This window comes from Epargyreus clarus, unplaced genomic scaffold (assembly GCF_041222505.1).
Source record: "Epargyreus clarus isolate Ecla_fem2 unplaced genomic scaffold, WU_Ecla_fem_2.2 ptg000003l, whole genome shotgun sequence".
Lineage (NCBI taxonomy): Eukaryota > Metazoa > Arthropoda > Insecta > Lepidoptera > Hesperiidae > Epargyreus > Epargyreus clarus.
Genome location: NW_027332211.1, coordinates 5,193,819 through 5,203,356, shown reverse-complemented (window position 1 = coordinate 5,203,356; position 9,538 = coordinate 5,193,819). Strand labels below are relative to the sequence as shown.

The window sequence follows — 9,538 nt, the reverse complement described above, 5'->3', positions numbered from 1 at the left end:
TTTCGGTAAAAAAGTAAAGGAGCTTTAGTATGTAAGAATAGCGGCCTCAAGGGGATGATGAGCGTGTGCTGCATAAACGAGTTGAGAGTAAAACTGGGTTGTTCCACCTCATCATAACAGGAAACAAACTTCAACCAGTGCAAAATCAAACGCCTATTATTATACCAGGAAAAATATATAATATTGTAGTTACTAAATATATGAAATTTTATGTAATAAAATAAACGATTAACTAAAAAAGGACTTCTTTACAAAATATACAAGAAAAATCATAAATAAAATAAGCCATCTAAAATTGCCGTGTGAGGTATGCTTCCCAAAACGCTATCTATTCCAATTTAGTAACTATAATTGTAAATAAATATAATATTATGAGAATAAATATAGACAATTATTGTAAAATTGTTGAGTAGGTAAATTCTTTTTGAAATACCCGCTCTGAATAGTTGAAGTTTCCAAGGTATTCGAGGCACTACCTCTGATATTTATCAAAGCTATATGCTCAAGAAAATAAATTGTCATTAATTGAAAATATTTTGAGTCCGGACCCCCTAAACCCCTTGACTACTCTTATATAATCCGATCTAATTAGTCTAGCCACTACTTAATTGTTTTCGTTAAAATCAATATTCATCCCGTGCTGTTGAAAATTGCCTATAATACATTTATAATTCATTCACAGGTGATGTTGATGTATCGCCCACCGCAGCCGGGATCAGTAACCGTATAATGGACTATAATATTTCAGTGGCCATATACTTTTCCTCGAGCAAAAATGTTCCTGAACTCATCCTATCGAGCTGCATATACGCTTTTTTACCCACCATATTATTATAGTTGCTTTTGTAATTCTTGTTTTAAGCAGCAAAATATAATATTAGTCGTCCTCATTTTACCCACCATAATATCATGCTTGCTTTTCTTGTTTTATTAAGCAGCAGAATAGTTCAGTGTGCTTAGTCATTATTGCTGGCCATTTTAAAAAGCCTAAAAATAAATAAAATGAGAAATATATTTAAGGGGTTCTTACTTTTCCGTGAATAACACGGCTCCTGTCTTCATATTGCTCTCTTTGAAGTTGGAAAAGCTAATAAACCCAAGAGATCCTTACTACTATAAAGTAATTTCCCAGATAGACTCCTCTCTCTGGGAAATTACTCATCTACTGGGGGCACCATCTCGTATAGCACATCGCGATGCCTACAGCGAATATCCCTATCAGATGATGTCTGGGACCAGCAGAGGACATCTAAAAAACTGCAGAACATACTACCTTGTGCTGATCTACATCCAAAAATAGCTTTATTGAGCCCAGTTGAATACACAAGGTGTACCTAATACCTATACTTGATGTTGCGGATATATGATTGTCATGTTTTTAAAAACAATTTTTGTAAATAAAGAAATTTTAAAAATTATTTCGTTAGTATTTGCAGGCACGGTAGTGCCTTCGCCAAGTCGAGCCACGGTACATAGATCTCAAAACTTTTTACGGTAGAAGAACTGAATGGCGAGAATTGGATCTTTTTACAAGCATTGTTTTTGATGGCATTATATTGTCGTTAGTATGGCGCGCTTTTCGAAAACTGTGAAATGGAGCACCCTACGCTTTTTTCACCATTATACTATTTACTGTTCCTTAATTGATTCCTAGATTGAAAATATTTTTTTTACTTTTTAGTTGATTTCATCATAAAAGCGTGTTTTTTTAGTTTTTTAAACTATATTTAATATTCGTAGAATTATTGGGTAGACACCTGCTGAGTTACAGATGAGGCTACACTGTAGTCCTTAGGAGTGGCAATTGGTTTTAGGTAAACCCCTTCTTTATGTTCTAATGTTATTTGGAGTTGATCTGCTGCTGTTGCTTGCGATATCCATTATATTACATACTAGCTGACCCGGCAAACTTTGTACCGCCTCAAAATCTATTGATCAAATGTATTTCATACTTTATCCACGAGTAACATAGGCTATATTATATAATATAATATAGCCTAGGCTATATTATATAATATAGCTTATGTTACTCGTGGATAAAGTAGCTTTCGAATGGTGAAAGAATTTTTAAAATCGGCCCAGTAGTTTTTGAGCCTATTCATTACAATCAAACAAACAAACAAAGTTTTCCTCTTTATAATATTAGTATAGATTTTGATACATTTAAAGTTTACCCGTTACTGATATCTCTGTGCAGAAATCACGCGGGTTTTTTATTATCTGTTTATAAATACATACGCAGCGAATTGGGGGTTATCAGTTTGATACGTATTTGTGTTTAATTCATTATGTGTGTATATTAATGTATTTTTTGGAATATAGAATTAACAAACGAGTATGCAGTCCACTTGATATTAAATGCCAACTGCTGCCATGGACATCTATAATAAACACCAAATAAGATTAGATTCTTACCTGAGTTAGGCCACAGATGCGTTGCTATTTCTGACGAATTCCTCGAATAAGTATCTTATCCATAAAAAATTGGGAGCTGTACCCTGAGAATGAGTTTTTACGTTTTTCCAAAATGACTGTTTTGGTATTTGTTTACGTATTTGCCCATACATTTCCAATCAGCGCCCCTCTCAGATTGTAACAGAACTGATAATATATGGGAAATACGTAAACAAAAACAAAAAGTCAGTTTTGTCAAAACGTAAAAACTCATACTAAGGTTACTGATGATTTTATTTAAAAACAATAAAACATCATTTCTTCAAATAACTCAAAGAATAGCTGATAATCCCTGCAAAGTTTATAATTTAAACAATCTTGTTTTCATAGATAGTTGGTAATACCCACTCGGTCATAGTAGCGCATACTCTTGAACCTTATAAACTATATAAGCAACATCGGATACAAATACATATGTACGATATATATTATGGAGTATAATGAGAGGCCATAAATTATTGGAGATAAATCTATAAATGTTACTAGCCTTTAATTAGTGGCGCACAGTTATGAAATACAATATTGAATAAATAAATAAAGAGGTTATCACCTTTTTTATATATTTAACTACAAGCCACCGTAGAGAAAAACTCGATATCTTCAAGTGCCGGTGCAAGGAAAAAATGTCGGCTAATCTCTGAATTTTTTTATCATGTTAGAGGATGAAGTTCAAAAAATTTGGCGACAGAAAATAGAAAAGCTCATTTAATTTAAATTATTTTCATTTCTCGTCTTTGCTAAGAAGGGTTCCAGACCAGTAACCACCTCCTTATTTCCATGGACAAATTATGGCACCTATAGAGGTTTTTTGGTGGTACCGCAGCTGTTAAAAGACAAGAGCTATACCACCTTTAACTGCTTGGAGCTAACGTGCTTTTCTTCCCAAAATTCTAACGTTTAACAAATTGTGGCCAATGCCAAAATAGGCAAGAGATTGTTAATTCCCGTTTTATTTTATTGTATGAAAACCTTGATGTTTTATAAAGGCTACTGCTGAACATTATTCTTTATATTGCAACATGTTCTAGGAGAAACCCACACGTATCAGTTGGAAATTTGTGATCGAGCTCTTTGACTGTATTGTTACAGTTCAAGCCTGACTTATATAAGGGGCTACCGAGATATCAGTAAACAGTACAGTTCTGGTTCGTGCATGTGTCGTACTTATTAAATAACTGACGAATTTTATATAATTAATATTTATTGCAGCAACGACGCCTTAAAGAATATTGTGTTGTTAGTTATATTACTATCAGGTACGTATTAATTTAGCGTAAGCATTTTTATTTTACCATTTCAAATTATTTTGTTTTTTATTACAATGTAGGAGTAGCAGACGAGCATGCAGCCCACCTGATGGTAAGTGGCTACTGCCGCCCATGGACATCTATAATCAACCCCAGATAGGATTAGATATTCCTACCTGAGGTCGGCCACAGATGCGCCGCTACCTCTGAGGACTAAACTGGAACGGCTCGGAAGAATCTGTCGCCCTTACCACACCTTTCAAACCAGAACACAGCAGCGTTTAACACTGCCATTATGAGGCAGAAATAGGTGTGGCGGTGTTGCCGCCGAATGAACCACAAAGCGTTTTCTATCATTTTATAAAAAAATATTCGTGACGAAGTAATATTTTTTATTATTTTAATGAATATAAACAAATTAGGTACATTTAGGTTACGTGGTTAACAAATATCTTGACAGTTATCCTGGTATTTTAGAATACTTAAAATGAATTGTTTATACATTATTATATTATTGTAATTATTATAAACACGAGTGTTATTCATTGTATTTTTTTTTAGAAACATGCAAGCATACGCGGTGATATTCGGAGTTCTAGCGGCATGCGCGGTGGTCATACAGGCTAGCAAGAGCGGGCCATTGCTCACCGCACTTCAACCCGTAGAGCCTCAACTGCAGCTTAACAGGCTCGAACGACAGAAAAGAACGCTTCCCATCGTAGGTATGTTCTAAAATATTTATTTGTATGTTAGGTAAACGTAAAATTTACAGACATTCGAAGATGGTGATTTCCAAAGGTAGTAGAACCCTCTTTTGTACGATTCTTCTGCCTATTTCTGCCTCATAACAACAATTTTAAGAACTGATACTTAATACGGCATTATGGAGCATTGTGTTACATATCGATAGGTAATCTCTTTTGACGAATACGTAATAATAACATTCATAACCGTATATGATAAAAATGTTGTTGTTCGGCATTCCCGATATTGCGACTGATGTATGTAAATATGAAGTTGTAATCACATAACGTAAAATATCTTAAGTGCCTTGTGTTAAAAATTTTTGAAACAAGGTTGGCAAATAATTTTTAGGTACAATACAGGTCTGTGATTTTTCTATTATACAGAAGTAGCAAATAAGTATGTAGTCCATCTGATAAAATGTGACATTAGACGGATAGATAAGCATATCCGAGGCTTTAAACATCCTTATCCTGGAGAAGTATGTTTCCCTTACCACTTCATTGAAACCAGAATACAGCGTCAAACAATGTTGTTATTAGGCAGAAAATGTTACATACGAGATGTCGTTAAACTCACTAAATTGTAGGAGTGACACTAGTTATTATATTTTTACAAATGCAATAAAGGTTATTACATGTTTCCTTTAATTTTCACGCTAGATTTTACGTCAAATTAGTACTAAAAATAAATTTACTTATAATATGTATGTATGTTATGTATGTATGGTATGCTTTAAGTGTCAAGCTATAAGTACAGCCATAAATACTAAATTAAAAATGACTTATAAGATGTTATTGACGTCGTCTTGAACATTCGATATCACTCGGGTTAAAATACTTTTATCAGTATTTGACATAATTTATAATATGGTTATATTCATTGATGTACTACTAATAAATACGTTATTAGGAGTACATAATCACAGGCGGCGTAAGCGAACTAAAACAGTCGGTTGTCTGTAAAGTCGGTTTACTGACGATAGTTGAACGTGACAACGTTATAAGAAAATAGTGATGGAATGGTTGCATTTTTAAAAAGAAAATTTTAATTTATTTGTTTGATAGATATTTTGTATGGATATAGAGAAGGAGGTAAATACTCGGAGGCCGATTGTGCCTCTTTGTCGCTCGTTCCACGCTCTCACTTGCACTTCAAGCCTTAAATGGAACGCCTCAGAGCGAGGTAACGCCGCATAAGTCATATTTTGTAGTGCGTGCAGCCGGCTCCATCGAATTATAAGACTTTGTCACGTCAAAAAGAAAAGGTCGCTAGAATGAACCCATCAGTGAAATCAAATCAACTTTTTAGACTAGGGGCCTCCGTTCCACTTTCCGACCGTGGCCTCTGAAGATTTTATTCCGCCACTGTTTCAAATATGTTGTGGCGGAGGGGCCCGCAAAATGTATTTTGCCCACATAAAATTTAGGTCTTACGCCGCCACTGACATCAATGATGATATTTCTTCTTCTTCTTCCTAAAGTGCCTCTCCATACTATTGAAGGCTGGCTATCAGCTTCTTGCTATCCTCCTCGCTTTTAGCTCTGCGAAATAGCTCAGCGGCGCTGGCTATTCCGGTCCACTCTCGGATGTTACGTAACCACAACTTCTTTCTCCTGCCAACCTTCCGTCCTCCAAATGATATTATAATAATACACTATTCGAAGTATTTTTGCGGTAGACATGCCGCTTGGCAATTACCCACTTTTTAGCTAATATTTTACAATATTTTAGTGATTCCTTTGAGCGTTCTTACATTCTATATCAGGTTAGAGATGACTAGCTGGTTACAAATGGAAAGAACCATTGAGGACGACATGACTATTTGGCCCTCCTCAATCTGTAGTAAGGGCACTGCAACACCAATAACGCAGTCTACACAATATAGCATTCCTTCAAGAATTCAAGAATTTCACGTGACTTGAGAGTTACACACAAAATTGAATACACAAACATCTAAGCCCAGAACATAAATATAAATTCATCATTTTGATTATTGTCTCGTCGGGTATAAAACCTGGAACCTCTAAGTATCAGTCCAGCATATTAATATCTGCACTACGCAGAAACACAATTTGACGCCTTTAACACTACTGGTTTCCCATATTTTTTTTGTTTCAAATTCAACAAAAATGATGAAGTCGACGAAACAAAGATAGTTACAAGTATTGTAAATTTTACAAGCTTTTTTACTTTTAGATAACGTCCTTCGAGGTGTAGGAGAAACTCTCGCCGGCGTTGGCCATGGTCTTTTTGGATCTAGGGTTGCCCCCGCTCCTCTCGTCGTGCCTGGTTATTATAACTACGCCTATCCCAATAGTGTCTACGTTCCCAGTCCTCCATTACCCGTGTTCGGGCCCGGATTCTTCGGTCCTGGGCACGGAGGACCCGGATTTGGTAATGGCTTCTTCCCTCCCAACGGCAACATTGGACCGGGGCACGGCAGCTACGGTCCTAACAACGGCAACTACGATCCTAACAACGGCAACTACGGACCTAGCAACGGCAACTATGGACCTAACAACGGGCAGCGCAGATCCGGTACTCGCTACTATGGGCCTGGTAATGGTAACTACGGGCCTGTCAACGGACCTAACCAAGGACCTGGTAACAACCCGACAAGCTATGAAGATTACGAGGACAATACAAATAATGAAGGCTCCGGTGCTGGTTGCAGGTACGATATTGCGTATTTAACATTCTTAAATATAATATCACAATTTATAATAAATATGGTAATCATCTTAGTCCACGCAAGTAGTTTGTCAATTGCATAGATTAGTAAAGATTACTCGCTCCTACCAAGAAAATGTAACCTTTTGACAATTGTCACTGTCAATTATTTTCATGTTTGAAAAATATTAAAAAAATGTAGTTTTTAGATCGTTTACGAATAAAACGATATTTCTTCGCACTTTTTCTTCGATTTCGTGTCTTAACTGCGTATTTTTTTTTTTTTTTTTTTATAATATAAGAGTAGCAGACGAGCATGCAGTCCACCTGATGGTAAGTGGCTACTGCCGCCCATGGACATCTGTTATCAACCCCAGATAGGATTAGATATTCCTACCTGAGGTCGGCCACAGTTGCGCCGCTACCCCTGAGGACTAAGCTGGAATGCCTCGGAAAAGTCTGTCTCCCTTACCACACCCTTCAAACCGGAACACAGCAGCGCTTAACACTGCTGTTATTAGGTAGAAATAGGTGTGGCGGTGGTGCCGCCGGAGTCGAACCACAAAGGGTTCTACCACCTTCATATATGTATGTCGGCATTATTCCGCGTAAATTACACCATGACAGCCATTAAACGGTTGACAGAATTGTTAGCTGCTTAAGTCATTTAATGGCTTCCTTCAATTACAAGGCGGTGAGATATCTATACTTATCTATGGTCAATTGTAGAGTTTGTCAATATTCCAGACATATGACATTTTTAATGAGAATAGAAATGAAAAGAAATATGTTCCCAATTGTATATATTGACGGTTATTATTTCTCCTCGAAATATATATTTATATTAATAAAATGTTTCATACGGGTTTCCTTCTAATCGAGGACCGTTTGTAGGAGTAATTTTGGTTATTTATAATAGAAGTAATGTAGGAACTTTATTTGTTACAGGTTTACATACAGATCTGGGGGCAACACAAACTGCTGAGCTGATATCTAACGATTGTTTTTAGAAAGTATTCCTATTTAGTTAATTATTGAATCTTTTCACGTGGCCAAAGCTACCCCTTCCGAAAAAGAAAACAAGAACAAGTCAAGAACCCAAAGTTATTTCTGTTTAATGAAAATAGTCACTAAACAATAATGATTCTCTAGTAATTCTAATTTATTATGTAATTTAGCTGTACGTAGATATTAAGTAGACTAATATTAATATTAAACATATGCTGTAAATATCACAATTGTTGTTTCTATGAAGGTGACATGATTTATGATATAATTTCGCCAAATAAATTGAACTAATTTGCCATTAACCATACCTGCGCTGTTAATGTTATTATTTTTTACTATTAAAACAAAATAATAACACCAAATATATTAAACTATGTCATTATGGATTTATAAAAAAATCTATTTATATATCAGATTGTATCTTCATCTCATCTATTATCGCTCCATATGACTCAAATATGTCAAAATAAGAGACCCTTAGACCACCATGTGGACCAAGTATGAATCTCACATTTTGGTGGTTATAATTAATTTCTAACTAACTTTGAGACATCAAATTATGTACAATTAAATCTCCCAGGATAAAAACCAAAAAAAGCAATAACAACACAACTACATATGAGGCTGCTAGAACCAGAGTAGCCTAACTGAATTTTAATGATTTTTGACCAATCTATATTTTCGTAATTTAAAATTGTTGTATAGTCCGCGTAAAACCGCTAGTCCTGAATATAGAAATGAATCGCGTCGCCATAGTAAATTGTATGACTACACCTCCTCGCAACAACTTCAAAGCGTTCTATACACTTTTACTTTTCACCATATTGTAAATCGTTTTTTGTAGTTTTTGTAGTAGGGTTCTAACAGCCTTATATCTCCTCTCATGAAGGATCTCCTTCTTAGAAGGTATTGAAAGCGCCTTTCAAAACGACATCGTCAGCACCATGTTCTCAGTAGCATGCAGACACCAACAGCAATTTAGCTGGTCGTATATCTGCTGTGGAGATTACAAAGGCGCTGTGGGGGGCGATGCCATCCATTTTCATTGAATGGTCGACGCAAAGATATCCCCGCACTGGCTCAATGCATCATCAATTATTTATTTATTTATTTAAGGAACATACACAAAATTACAAAATACGGCAGTTCTTACAGATCTAAATCTTAAAGTAAGTCTTTTTGTAATTATAGTTACGTTTGAACACAACATGCGTAGCAATTAAAGGTAGGTGCATTAACATGAATCTTACTATGAATTATGAAGACTTATTTGTTCACATCTTTATATAATAAACGCTTTAAAAAATAAACGCTTTCTACACTCACAGCCTCACACTAGGATTCCCTGTATCGTGGGTGCCATGGACACACACAGAGACAAATATACAAACATTCATCATTTAGAAATCTGT

General features: G+C 35.6%; 1 protein-coding gene across 1 annotated transcript; it reads left to right on the top strand.

Annotated features, from left to right (window-relative positions):
- The first annotated feature begins 3,553 nt into the window (after positions 1-3,553).
- Positions 3,554-8,366, top strand: LOC140751001 (uncharacterized). The gene is made up of 4 exons (XM_073084788.1): positions 3,554-3,710; positions 4,263-4,423; positions 6,645-7,122; positions 8,067-8,366. The coding sequence occupies exons 2-4, from the start codon at positions 4,267-4,269 to the stop codon at positions 8,101-8,103; spliced, it is 672 nt and encodes a 223-aa protein (XP_072940889.1). The 5' UTR covers positions 3,554-3,710; positions 4,263-4,266; the 3' UTR covers positions 8,104-8,366.
- Positions 8,367-9,538: the final 1,172 nt, after the last annotated feature.